At 38.2% G+C, this 14,851-nt stretch overlaps 1 protein-coding gene across 1 annotated transcript; it reads left to right on the plus strand.

Moving 5' to 3' along the window:
• The first annotated feature begins 4,075 nt into the window (after positions 1–4,075).
• trappc3 (trafficking protein particle complex subunit 3) lies at positions 4,076–14,403 on the plus strand. Its single transcript, XM_079829119.1, has 5 exons — positions 4,076–4,245; positions 7,535–7,632; positions 10,729–10,828; positions 13,615–13,797; positions 13,884–14,403. Exons 1-5 carry the CDS (start codon positions 4,204–4,206, stop codon positions 14,001–14,003), a joined length of 543 nt encoding a protein of 180 aa, XP_079685245.1. The 5' UTR covers positions 4,076–4,203; the 3' UTR covers positions 14,004–14,403.
• Positions 14,404–14,851: the final 448 nt, after the last annotated feature.

Consider the following 14,851-nt stretch of genomic DNA (forward strand, 5'->3'; position numbering starts at 1 on the left):
GGAGATCTGAAGTACCAGTGGTGTAGCTCTCAGCATCACTGATGCACACAAGCCCTCACAGCACGTCAAGCTGCAAACCATGTGAGGGACCCTAACCTACCCTAACCTTACTGTTTAACAGCAACCGCATATCAACCGACCAATCAAAACGTCCTGACAGCCATGTAGCAATGCACAAAAAAAACACTCCGAAAAGTCCAGCAACTGCACGGCAACGCGCTAACAACAGCTCAGAAAACCTTGGCAAATGCATTCCAACACACAGGAAATCACCAAAAACATCCTGACAGCCACTTAGCAACACATTAAAAACCACTTGGAACAACCTTGGAGGAGTCGCATAACAACACAATGACCAAAAGCATCTTAACAATCTTACAGCAGTGTGCTAAAAATCACTCTGCAAACTATAAACGTACTATTTAAATATAAACTTACTCTATAACTATATACAATATTTACATACGTAGGCCCCGCTGTGCGATACACCAGCCTCCATGTGACACTGGGATGACTCAGTGTCTGGGCTTCTTTCTTCGGGGTTCCTCGGGCAGCGGCTCTTCACTGATGTCCACGTGGATTTGTGGAGCCAAGCTTCTACCGGGTGTTGAGAAGCTCTCAGTGATGAGGATGCGTCCATCAGGCTGCTCTGTCTCCACCATCGAAGGGCAGCTGAGGGTCTCCCATAGGCGCTGCTTGATCTTCCTTCCCAGCGCAAGACTGTAGGGACGGCGGCGACCACAGCTTGTCTTCATCATGGGCTCCACCACAGAGCGGTAAATCTCCTTGTAACCCTCCACACTGTAGCCATGGATGGAGATAGGCTCTTCCTGCTGACACAGAGGTACCGGGCACACTTCCACCGAAGACACTGAGGCTGCTGGGAGGATGTCGGGAAGGACAGCGGCGTTCTTCAGGTAGCGCTCTTCCAAACCCCTGGGTCTTCGTGCTTTCACAGAGATGGAGCTGTAAGTGTGGTCCAACCTGATTACAGCTGCCAGCTGTGAAAGCTCACTGGGGTCTTGAATGGAAGAGTCGCCCTCCACCAAGAATCCCCTCAGGTGTGCGGGAAGAGCCCTTGTTCTTCTCGAGCGACGCTGTTCCATGCTGATGACTGAAGAGCAACTTCTCAAATTAGACAAATTGATCAAACTTGGAGAGTTGTGAAGAGCTTGTAGCGAGTATGATCTTCAAGGCTTCAGCAAAAGTTGTGTTGATTTCAAAAAACAACAGTTGCTGTACTGACAATATTCAGGCTAATTTAAATGTAAACAACACTTGATATCAGCAGTATGTGTATATATATATATATATATATATATATATATATATATATATATATATATATATATATATATATATATATATATATATATATATATATATATATATATATATATATATATATATATATATATATATATATATATATATATATATACCTCACCAAACTGATTTCGAACAGGCTTCTTAGGCAGCGTAATAGTTTAATGATCTACAACAATATAGAGTGAGTTTTGGTGAAAACTAAGTGAATATTTAATACTACATTAGTAATTTCTTGCTAGAAATTGCATAAAAAATCATAAACGTTGGTCAAAAACTGGCACAGAATCACTGAAAAAAATAAAATCAGGTCTCCAATTGAAAATTTTCTATTGATCACATCTAAAAATTTTAGTTGGCCAATTTGAATTTCTTAATCAATTAAATTGCATCAATTCACAGAAATTCAGTTTGGCCAACTAAAAAATGTAGATGTGATCGGTCAATAGAAAATTTTCAATTGGAGACCTGAATTATTTTTTACAGTGTTGGAATGCAGAGGATTGTGGGATATCAAAGACAGCGAAGGATAGATCTATGCTGCCTTTAAAAATCAATCAGATGAAGGTATCGCAGGAGATAGGAAGTGAAGGTATTTTGGATCCGGATGTTCCTTGATGCCTTCCTACCCTGGATTGCATTTCTGAAGACAGCATTTTTAAGTTTTCGGACGCAACCGTGGTGTCTGTAATTTGTGATATCTGGCAAGTGGCAAACTTTCATCTGGAGCTTTAATAAGGAGAACATGCTCTCGTTTGAGGGAAGAATTCAGAAGAGAGAAGAAAGAGAGCAGCACATGTATGCAGACTAAGCAGCAGCTCCTGTTAATGCCAATTGTTCAGTTATTCAAGTTTGGATTATACACACTAACCGCATTATTATTTTCCTTTATTAGCCTGGGACTGACAACGCAATATATCAATGCTGACTAATAGGGCTGTGAATCTTTCTGAACCTCACTGTAAGGGAACCCGCGGTGTATGTAGTTAGAAATGGCTTATTCTAAGGTAATAAAAACATAACGGTTCATTATGTAAGGTCTTTATACACCACTGAATACATTGTTATGTATATTATATTGTATTTCTGTCAATAGATCCTCATAAATATTACACACTGCACCTTTCAAGGAGCTTTTATAAACATACCTTAGAAGAAAAACATTACTGGTGTGCTTCTTGAGACAAAACAATAGCACTGACATATTTTAAGATATGTCAGTTCAAGTTGATTTCAGTTAAAACAGCTCAACAATGTATTTTATATTATAATTAATATTATAATTTTTAGAGGAATTAAAATATAAATAGTCTAGTGGGGTGGGGCATCTTACCCTGCCTTTTAAGCTACTTTTGTAAGGGTAGGCCTACACAGAGGCTGCACACAAGTAGGCTATGTGTAAAATAAATGTAGGCCTACAACAAGCGTCAAGGCTAAAACAAGGCCTGCATCTCAATGCGCATACTATCCATCATAGTATGTGACATTAGTAATGTTCAATACTATATTTAGGGCGGACTTGAATAAAATGTAAAAAATGTTCTCACCTATGCAACAACATACTGAAAGCACAGGGTTACGCTGTTTTAGTTTAGCGTTTATAGTTTTAGTTTTTCAGTACAAATTGTTTTTATTTTAGTTTTAGTAAAGCTTTGTTTGTGCACAATTTGGATGCACATTTGGATGCAAATAAGTTTGTTACACAGCTCCTGCTTTAATAAACTCTGGTTTATGTGATCATGTGCCTAAATTTAGTGAAAAGTTGAACTTGGTTACAAGAGTGCAGAAGAAGGAATGCAGCCTTCTCGTACACTAATATCAAACCATTCTGTTTTTCCTCATTCTGTTCGAACAGTTGCTTCCAATGATCCATTGATGACTTTCCTCATATATAATAAGTCTGAAGTTTCAACCATTCAGGTAATTCTGGTGTTGTAGCTCTGGTCACAAGATTGTGATCTTCTTCCAGGAACATCAGGCCAATCTACGCTGTCCAGAATCAAGTGGTTTGTCTTCGTCTGGCATCTCAGCTGAGACCTGTCCACTATGGGTGTTCTGCTTCAAGTTTACTTGTCACTTGTATTTTGTATATTTGTTCTAGTTTTGGCGCCACCTAGTGGCGGTTAGCTAGAAAAATAAGTGATCACATTTCACCAGTTAGCATCTCCTCAATCTTTGGATGTGATCCTTTGTTTTGCGTTTGTAGAAGCATCATCTGTAAGTTAATTCTTCATTATAAAATGCTTGATGTTACATATTTGCATATATTTGTGATAAGTTTATTCAAAGCTTTGATTTAGTGTAATTTTTGTGATAGCCTTTAGCTATTAGCTTAGCCTTTGTCTGATATAGCACTTGATGTGTTAATTTCAGTCTACTAAAATGACTACTCTTTGGCATGAATATCTGTATTTGTTGCTATTTTCTTGGTCATCTGATAATCCCATTTATGTAAATTGATTACATTGGATTCATTTGGGGTATTTTCAGACAAGAGTTTGAGAACTACATGAATATTCTTTAGTCATTGGATAATAGTTCTGGTTATTGTTTATTTGCTGTTTGTTTACAGTTTTACTCCTTATTCATAATGTACTTGGCATCTTATTAAACGACAAAGACTAAGATGAATCCTGACTAACAGAAACAGTCTTCATGAAGCTACAAGCTAAAACTTTAACTGGTCAGAACTACAGTTTGACTACAATACCCACAATCCAAAGCGAAGCAACATTTCCTGTGTGTCAGCGGCGATTCAGGAAGTTAATCCATAACAGTGACAGCGACAGGAACATCACGGGACTGTCTTTGCACTGAACAGATTAATAAAATATTACCTGTAAGCGATCTGTGCACACACCTGTAATATTAGACAACATGTCTAGGCAGTCGAACAGAGCCACCGACAGCAAGAAGATGGTGAGTGTGTTGTGTGTTTCCGCAGATCTCAGGCAAACGCAGGGCAGCCAGCTAACATGCTATTATCATCATCGGATAAATAACATGTTTATTGGAGTAGTGTTTGTTTATTTGTATAAACAAATACATATAGTGTTGTGTACTTGTTACTTAGACGTGCGTTTGCTAGTTTATCCCTGTAGAGACTAGTTTAGTCTTCCCATTAGTCATGGCTGGCTTTTGAATTAAACATCTTGAGAAATGCAGGGAAATCGAATGATAGATTGATATATGCTTTCATTGCATAATGCATTGTGTGTCATTCATTTTGTTTTGGCACATATATTATTGCACACGGCAGTTGGCATTGCTGTCATTTTAGTACGGACTAAACAGTACAGTAGGGAAAGCAGAGAACCGCACAAAGATTTATCCAGCTGTGTCATGCATGAGTTTTTTATTTGTTATTATTTTTGGGTTACATTTTGAAATGTACATGTGTCTTTAACAACTCCATGTTGTGCCGTGAGAGGGCGCTCAAGACCACTGTGTGCTCTCATTCAGACCTGAATTTCCCATGATGATGATGATGATGGTCCACTGGAGGACTATAAATTATATATAATTTTTGAGAGCCTGATTACAAAAACAATGTCCCATGCACACAATTATAATGTTCTCATTATAATTTTATGTAGCCTATATGACAAACATGGCTTTTATTTTCGTTTTGCATCTGTAAAACCGCATTCTTCCATCTTAAAAATATATCTAAGTTATGATGTATGCTCTCAATAACAAATGCAGAACAGATTCATGCGTTCATAAACACAAGGCTAGATTATTGTAATGCACTACTGGGTGGTTGCCCTGCACGCTTAATAAATAAAAGATCAGATGGTAGACCTGCACTGCCTAGACCACAATGCAGCCCTGAAGTGTCAACAGAGACCTTGTCAACTAGACTCCCTCCTGTGAAGGCCTCCTTACGTTTCCCTCTGTACAGATAAAAACGTTATCAAAATGATTCCGGTTTCACATGGATTCACAGAAACGACTGAAAACGCTGTGCCAGACAAGTAATTTGGCGGTCATTTTGTAAAGAAAAACTACACGCATGCGCACATACATATTCAAACACGCTTGCCTATACAGGGAGTGCAGAATTATTAGGCACGTTGATTTTCTGATCATATTTTTTTTCCAGGCACATTTGACCAATTCCAAACCACAGTAATCCTAATAACTACTACTGATTTAGTATTTAATAATGTATAAGTGATATATAATTGTTCATGAAGGCTGGAAATGAAAATCACCTTATATTCAGGTGTGCAGAATTATTAGGCATGTTTTCTTTTACAGATAAATTGAGCCAAAAAAGAGATTTAACTCAGACTGAAAAGTCAAAAAGTATTAAATGCCCATGAGAAGGATGCAATACTAATGCAATACTAGACATTGCAGTTAAGGCATGACCATTGGACAGTGAAATGCTCGTTGGGTCAGCAGGATCTGACAAAAACAGGTGGTGAAGAAAAGACACCTGTTAACTGCAAAAGAATTAAGAATTAAGGTGAAGAATTAAGGGTGAAACCATCAGGAACCCTTTAGTCTCCAGCGCCACCATTTTCCAAAGCTGCAACCTACCTGGAGTCTCCAGAAGTGCAAGGTGTCAGGATCTCAGAGACTTCAGTTAGGTAAAGAATCCTAAAAAATGACCCCACTAGATAAGAATCACAAGCTGAAGTGTTGTAAAATACATGAAGAAGGTTTTTTTATAGGCTTTATGGACAGATAGGTTGAGAGTGACTCTTGAAGGACCAGCACCACATCCTCTAGTACCACTGTTTGAAGAATTCATCTTCCAGAATCTGGCAGTACGTTTTGGGAGTTCATTTTTAGTCCATCTCTGCAAAACGGACTTCAGGATGGACTAAAATGAACTCCCAAAACGTACTGCCAGATCCTGGAAGCCTATAAAAAAACCTTCTTAATGTATTTTACAACACTTCAGCTTATGATTCTTATTTAGTGGGGGTCATTTTTTTGGATTCTTTACCTAACTGAAGTCTCTGAGATCCTGACACCTTGCACTTCTGGAGACTCCAGGTAGGTTGCAGCTCTGGAAAATGGTGGCGCTGGAGACTAAAGGGTTCCTGATGGTTTCACCATTAATTCTTCACCTTAATTCTTAATTCTTTTGCAGTTAACAGGTGTCTTTTCTTCACCACCTGTTTTTGTCTGACCCTGCTGACCCAACGAGCATTTCACTGTCCAATGGTCATGCCTTAACTGCAATGTCTAGTATTGCATTAGTATTGCATCCTTCTCATGAGCATTTAATACTTTTTGACTTTTCAGTCTGAGTTAAATCTCTTTTTTGGCTCAATTTATCTGTAAAAGAAAACATGCCTAATAATTCTGCACACCTGAATATAAGGTGATTTTCATTTCCAGCCTTCATGAACAATTATATATCACTTATACATTATTAAATACTAAATCAATAGTAGTTATTAGGATTACTGTGGTTTGGAATTGATCAAATGTGCCTGGAAAAAAAATATGATCAGAAAATCAACGTGCCTAATAATTCTGCACTCCCTGTAGACTAAACATGTTATACTTACGTGCATGCCTTCACTGTTCTCACAGATTCATGTTTTTTGAAGTTTGCACTAAGATGATAACCTATTTCAAGGGCGCTGTTGCCATGCAAATGAACAGCCAGAACGCATTCAAAGTTTTCTATTTTAGTTGAAAATGGTGTTGTGTAAGTGGCCCCAAAGTAAATAACTAATGATTTTTTACAACGGAAATTAATCAATCAAAAACTTACTTTAGCTGGTCTACAGCCAAAACAATCTCTCTTCCATTAATTTCCTATTATTATCACTTTAATGCTGCTTTGAAACAATCTGTATTGTAAAAAGCGTTATATAAATGAAGGTGACTTGACTTGGCGCTGCATATGTTGTACTTAACTTTCCTTTTTTGAAGTGATTCTAATCATATTTCAAGCAATTCAAAACCATCATGGCGAACAGTGCGCATCTGAAGTGTCTTAGCTGAAGGAAATAATCCATTATTTATCGGCTTTAATATATGCTACATTTTCTTATTTAACACTAAAAACACTTAACATATATCGGCCGATACGGTGGCTGATATATTGTGCATCCCTAATTAGTATTATAAAATATTTTGTATTAGCATTCATTGCCCTTTTTTCTCAGGTAATCACACTAAATTCTGAGTAAATATGGTGGTGGTTAATTTTGTGTTGGTCTTTCTCTTCTCTGAACAGAATTCAGAATTATTCACTCTCACTTATGGAGCCCTCGTCACTCAGCTGTGTAAAGACTATGAAAATGATGAGGAGGTCAACAAGCAACTGGATAAAATGTGAGCTGCCTTTTCCCTTCCCCATCTATCCATCCAATCTGATAACATTATATGCACCATTTACAAATGACATGAATATTTCCTATTTTCTTATAAACAGCAAGTTTTTAGTTTAAATATTAAATGAAAGTGTAAGGAACATGGTTACATTTTTAGATGCTGTAACTAGGCACCATTTAATTTACATTTGTCCAGTCAGTTTTCCATTATTCACCATGTACGGATGGGCTTAGTGTGGATGCTGTATGGTCAATGTTTGTGCTGGGTGTAGGCTGTTAGTGTATTAGGTGTGGTGATTGCCCCGTCCCACCGTGCCATCCAGTCTGCTGAAGTTGGGTTGGGTGGTACTGAGAGTATAAAATGTGCCATTCTAGGTTTTTCGAGAACGGTCCCTCTCCCCACCCTGCTAAATTAATCGTGCAGCTGTAGGTTACACCCCTGGTTTTTTTGTGCACGATTCTGCTCCCCTCAAATTCTATTCCTCCATTAGAGTGGATCCAGATGAGAGTCTTGATGTTGTGTGTGTGTATTTGCAAGTTTACATTTCATGTTGTAGTGCAGTGGTTCTCTCAGCTGCTGGGTTGTGCAGCAGAGAAAATTGATAGACATAATAATTACTCGAGTCAAATGATCCTTCAGAAATCATTGTAATATGCTGATATGCTGCTTAAGAAAGATTGAATGTTTAAAACCATGATACATTTTATTTGGGATTCTTTGATGAATAGAACGTTTAAAAGAACAGGTAACCACAAACCTTTGAACAGTAATGTACATAGTTATAATAAATAGCCTTATCATCGACTTATAAAAAGGAAGTGCTTCCTATATCCAATCAAAATCAACAGCATTTTGGTACTAATTCAAGTAGAAGCTAGTCAAATTAGGCAGATGCCAACCTGGACAGTTTGAATGTCCAGCTCTCATCCTCAAAAAAAGAACTTCAAGGTAAAGGCCGGAACATACCAAGCCGACGCCGACAAACTATTGGCGACGAAAGCAGACTGCAGGGTCGGCTTATGTCAGCAGCGTCTGGGTCCAAAGTTGCCCTGACACACCTAGCCGACACTTGACACCCGACGGCCAAGTAACACGTCCGTTCTGCACCTGCGTAAGAGGAAATACCTTTCCGTACCAGCAGGTGGCAGTAGCCAATTAGCCAATCAGAATGATCATATGGCTCAACTGAACGAAGAGCTCCTACCGATGTCGAATCGGCCAAAAAAAGGTAGACGAGGACCAACTTCAACCGACGGTGCAGAACACACTGAGAAACTTAGTTGGCCGACGTACAAAAACTAACCGATGGCCGACCATCGGTTTGGTGTGTTCCGGGCTTAATAGAAAATATGACCAAGACTTCAATGTGTGCCGACCACAATATGTTTTTCAATGTCAGTTATTGGCTCTTTTGTTAATTGCGCTGAAATCTAATTCAGTATTGACATGCACTTATTGAAGCATACTTATTCATATTTTTTTAAACGCACTACTGTGCATTGTAACTTTAAAGTTATATATAAATAAAACATTTCTTACTTACTTACTGGCTATGCATTTTCTCATACTCAGCATGCCTAATACAATATTAGGCTCAATGTTTTGTTTTTGTTGCTGTTAATAATTTTGCATGTTGTTGGGCCTGTACAGTTAATTGTATTAATCAATTTTTATGTTTGATTAACTCTTGTGCTGTGTTGAAAACCCTGACTGGTTTCAAAATTGATTTTTTTTTTGTCAACATTCAACAAATGTTTCTTTAATGTTCAAACAGGAAGTTTGTTTTAAAAGGCTTTTATTTAGGACAAAATGGAACAAAGTCACACTTGCTGTGTTCCCGGTCTGCCTTGATCTGAGGATAAAGTTCATATCTGTAAAAAAGAAAGCCTGTAATTCTCAAAATATTTTGTTTGTGTACATGTGTGTACACAACGGGCCAGGCTGGGGCTGGGCTAATAGCCTCGGCCCTGAAGCACTGAGCCCAAAACCACGCTGCGCTTCACCCGCCCATAAGCCCATTTATCAGAAAACTACTCAGAAAGAAATCCCTGGAATCACAAAACCAACGTGATAAAAACGTTTGTTGGCATTTTCGTTGTTTACTTAAAGTTTTAAAACCCTAGCATCAATGTTTTACCTGTTTTACAATAATAATTGATACATTTATCATAATGAATTAATTTATGTAGAGATTGCACACAGAAATAAAGTGGTGTTTACCTTTATTTCACAAAAGAAAGAGGACGCACGTACTTATTCAGTCGCGTCTGTTTCTGTTTATTTGTAGTCACAGGACCGTATATTTACATCACATTTAGAATGAATGATCATTTCTCCAAATATTCTCCGAAAAATACAACCTGAGGAGCTTTAGCACTCTCTCCAGTGACAGTCCCAATACAGTTATATTTTCAGTCTGAGAAACAGAGGAAAAAATGGCAAAAAATTCTCAATACATTTTGGGGAAGTAGTTATACTCAGAGTGAGTAAAGTCAGTAAGTTTTAGGCTAATGCGATAACGTTAACTAGCATTTTCGAGGATAAAGAAAATCCTCTCCGGGTCAAAATGACCCGAACACAACATGAGGGTTAAGTACATCTTGTTACTTTTGTTTGATGAACAGTTGTGGTATTATGTTGTCCAATGTCAAATCTGAGCCCTGAATCAAGACCAGTTGAGAAGCACTGTTTTAAAGATTGTGGGAAAAGCAATGAGGATGCGTGGAAAGCCCTGAGATGCTTGGAGTCCAACTGTTGTGATTTAGAGAATCAGTGGGCAGTGTGTATTCTTTGGCCGAGCGGTCTTTTCATTTAAACCGTGCCTTGAACTAATCCAGTAGTCCCACTGATATTGGGTTTGGCAACACGTCTGTAATACAAACTTTTTTCCTCCTGCTTCTTTAAAGCATCAAATATGATATAAGCAAGAGAAAGATTTGACTTTCTCTCTGGCCAAACAAGTTTGTGTCTTTCTTTTCGAGTCCTTGCAGCTGAAGGGCTTTACTTAAACCTTCAAAGTAAAAAGAGACTATATGAAAGCAAAGTTACTCTGACAATGACAGTTTCACAGCTTCCCTTCTCTTCCATCCTTTCAAGGGGATACAATATCGGAGTGCGTCTGATTGAGGACTTCTTGGCTCGGTCCAGCGTGGGGAGGTGTCACGATTTCCGAGAAACGGCCGATGTCATTGCAAAGGTAACGTGAGTACTTTGAACCAATCAAAACGCATGCTGAGCCCTCCCTTAGGCCAGGCCAGGCGAGAGAGAGAGAGAGAATAGAGAATCAAAAAGCAAGCAGGCATGTTAATGCGCAAGCAAGTGACTGGAATTTGAACTTCAACCTGCAGTAGCCCACATACTTTCTTAGCTTTCATCACATCTTTCTACCGTTTTTAATTTTTCAGAGTCACGCAGCTTGAGAAACATCCGTGCTATGCTACCGCAAAGCCAACTGGCGAGCCGTTTGTGCGGTGTTAGATTGAACCGAGACACTCATGTTCCTCTCGGCTTGTTTTCTTTGGTCTGGGAGTGCCACAGACTGTGCTTTTTTACGAAACACTGCACCTCACCCTAAGTGTATAGGGTTCACACTGACAGGATTGACAGAGCATTCTTCCTGCTGTCCATCACCTATCCATGCTTGTTCGGTCTCTGTCTGTCTGCTCTCCTTTCTTCTGTTTTCTCTGTCTTTCTCTCCTCACTTTCCTCTATGTGTGCCACGTTGTCAAATGTTAATCCAGAACGCATCGGTTTGCTGGGACCCTGATCTGAATCCTGAAACAATGGGTCTAAAAACACTTTTTAATATAACTTTAATGTGGGTTATAATGTGAAGCGTTTAGTCTAATTGTTTACATTTGTCGAGCAACGGCGCAACTGAGAGAATTAATAGAATTCAAATGATGTGCGTGTGTGTGTGTATTTCGGCTGTTTTACAGCTTCAAATGGGGCTCATCCTCACATAATTTAGAATCAAAGATTTTTTTTTTCCTTAGGTTTTGAATAATGTGAATCTTTTTTGCACTGATGCTCTAGGGATGTAATCAAGGGATGCAGGATATTTAAGATACTGTTCAATACAATAATCCTATAATTGTTATCATTTAATGGCCTGTATTAAAGTTATCTATGTATTAATTATTTAAAAAATAATCCAAGAATTTAGTATTATTTTATGTACTATTATAGATATTAATATTTTGCATTAACTTTTATTTTTATATTTTCATTTTAGTTTAAGTTAAAGACTGTTTAAAGATTGTTTCGATTTCTCTTTTTGATATTTATATATAGATTTAATAAAAAAAATTGTTTTAGTGATTTTAGTACTTCAAGTTAACCTTACTTATTTATGTTAGTTGCCAAGGCAACATTTCTGATTTTTTTTAATTTTTTTTTAATTTTTTATTTTTAGTTTCAGCTATATTTAAATTACCGAAGATGTTTTTTAATAGTTCATAAAAACAGCACTGGCTCCAAGTGATTTTAGGCATCACAAAATTATATTGTACAGTATAAAATGAATATTCATTTTAAGATTTGACGACAAAAGTGTAAATGTAAAAAAAAAATAAGAGAAATAAACTTGCATAATTAAATGTCCAATATCAACTGATACAGATAAACAAACAACAACAAAAAACACTTTACAATAAGGTTTAATTTGTTAACATAAGTTAATGTTTTAACTAACATTAACTACCCATGAGCAATACATTTGTTACTGTATTTTAATGTTCATCTTTGTTAACGTTGTTAAAGATTAATAAATGCTGTTAAAATGCAGTTCATTATTATTCATGTTAACTAAGGTAGTTAAAGGTGTACTATGTATAAATAAAAATTCAGTAAAATATCCAAAAACCACTAGGCCAGTGTTATACATTTTGTTCAGTTTAGTACTTAGAATATCGCATATGTTTCAACTATTTGTACATCGTGAGAAATTGCTATTTTAACCAAGGCACCGGGACATGTGAGGGAGTTGCCTGTCAATGGCGTCATATCTGGGTTAACCATGGTTTGCAGAAATACTTTACTCTTACTGCAGTGTGCAACAAGTGTCATAGCAGCCGCCGAGCGAATGCACAGAGTAACATCATAACATAATTTTCAACACACTCAGATGTGTCTAATAAGATTACCAGAGCTGCGTTACATTCCTCATACTCACGACCAGAAAAGCGGAAGTGGCGACTGTGTCATAATAAAAGTCCCGCTGCTCGCGAGGCGTGTGTTGTGTTCATCTTATTAACAATCGCTCCAGCGGCTTTGCTCAGCTCCACAACACTCGGCCCTGCTCTGCTTCATACTACAGTAACGTTAATAATCGCATCCATGAAAATGATTTCTGCCCGAGTCCTATCCCGATTCTTTTCCACCGGCTGTGAGCTGAAGACCACATGTCCCAAGATTTTGCGTTCAAACGTGGCGTCATCAAACTACACATTTGGATTGAATAGGCAACCTCTAGCGGATGGAAAGTTACATAGTGCAGCTTTAACTAATGTTAACTAATGAAACCTTATTGTAAAGTGTTACCTATATAACCAAAATGCATCCCTAGTATATATTATTCACCCATATAATAATATATATATTGGTTTGTGTCCAGGTTCCAAGTAAAAAGAGTACATTTTGAAGTATTAATGATCTAAAATAGGGCATTACAACATGTTTTTGAATATTTTTTATTGAATGTCCTTCAAAAATATCCACATTATGATATATAATTCTGGTTTTCTTATGGCCTGCCCTGACATTTTCTTCCATTTAATTACATTCAAAGGGTTAAAACAGTCTCCTTAAACCCATGCTGTGCAGTTGTGCAAAAGCCCTTCAAGTCAATTCAGAGTGTGAATACAGCACCTAAAAAGAATGTGGCAGCTCTGCAAAATCACTTAAATGTGGCCTTGACATCATGGATGTAGGGAAGCGAGTTAACATGAAGACTGAAGGGCTTTTTTGTCTTCACATTAACAGGTAGCCTTCAAGATGTACTTGGGTATCACCCCCAGCGTGACCAACTGGAGTCCTGCCGGAGATGAGTTCTCACTTATCCTCGAAAGCAACCCACTGGTGGACTTTGTCGAGCTTCCTGACAACCACAATAATCTGGTCTACTCCAGCCTGCTCTGTGGAGTGCTGAGAGGAGCTCTTGAAATGGTGAGCAAGTTTGTGAGAGATGAATTAATGTATTCTGATAGCCCTCAATTGCCATTCACACTGCGGTCATTTTTCTACTCCTGCAGGTTCAAATGGCGGTGGATGTGCGATTTGCTCAAGACACGCTAAGAGGTGACAATGTGACAGAAATTCGCATGAAGTTCATTAAAAGGATCGAGGAGAACATGCCAGCTGGGGATGAATGAGGCTGAGAGACACTAACCTTTGAATTGAGAGACTTTTTTTGTGTCGGGAATCAAAAACTTCTCGTCAAGGGAAGAAGATGAGAGTTGGCCGTCTCTCGACGTGGCAACAAGGATGGCATGTTCTTTCCACCCGGTCCATGTTTTTTTATTTCAGGAAACTACTTTCTCAAGTCTCTTTTTGTATTTGTCTCTAGTGTATTCCTTGTTTTTCTTATTGCATTTAACTCGGACGTAAGGCACAGAAGGTTTAATTTATTTAGCCCTGTATCATAATCAGATTGAATAAATCATCGACTATGAACCGTGGCTCAGCCCCTCATTTTTCATTCTTCTACTCAATAGGCCTTTGACAAACTAATATTTACACAAAGTTGTAATAAAACGTGCATTTGTGCAAACCATATCACACTGCTGTTTTCTTGTTGAAAACAACTTTAGATGGCTAATCTAAAACCAACATTTGAAGAAAGGGCCCCATGTTCGACAAGAACAGAGCCGTAGTCTTGGGAGACGCATGTTTTATAGAAAGGTCCAATGGTGTTAAGGGGAGTCTGGTAGAGGTCTAGGTATGTAGATAATGGGACCTGTGTGTGCTGAGCCTGTAGCAGGTCCCTCCACACGTATGTAATGAAGTGTCACGGTGGCCCCCATCGCCGTCCTCGACTTGTCGTGTACTGGCCCTTGCATTGTGGGGCTGTTATTCCTCCTGCGCAGCAGCACGATGTGGTTAGAGTTAAACAACAATAACAAGGGCCTAATTCGTCTCAGATGTTTACTCAAGCAACGTGGAAGCAATCAGGGCCTGGAGGTTCACTGGTGCGTGTGCAGGACAGGGCTGTTTTGGGAGC

Source organism: Gobio gobio (genome assembly GCF_949357685.1).
Source record: "Gobio gobio genome assembly, chromosome: 11".
NCBI classification, from domain to species: Eukaryota; Metazoa; Chordata; class Actinopteri; order Cypriniformes; family Gobionidae; genus Gobio; species Gobio gobio.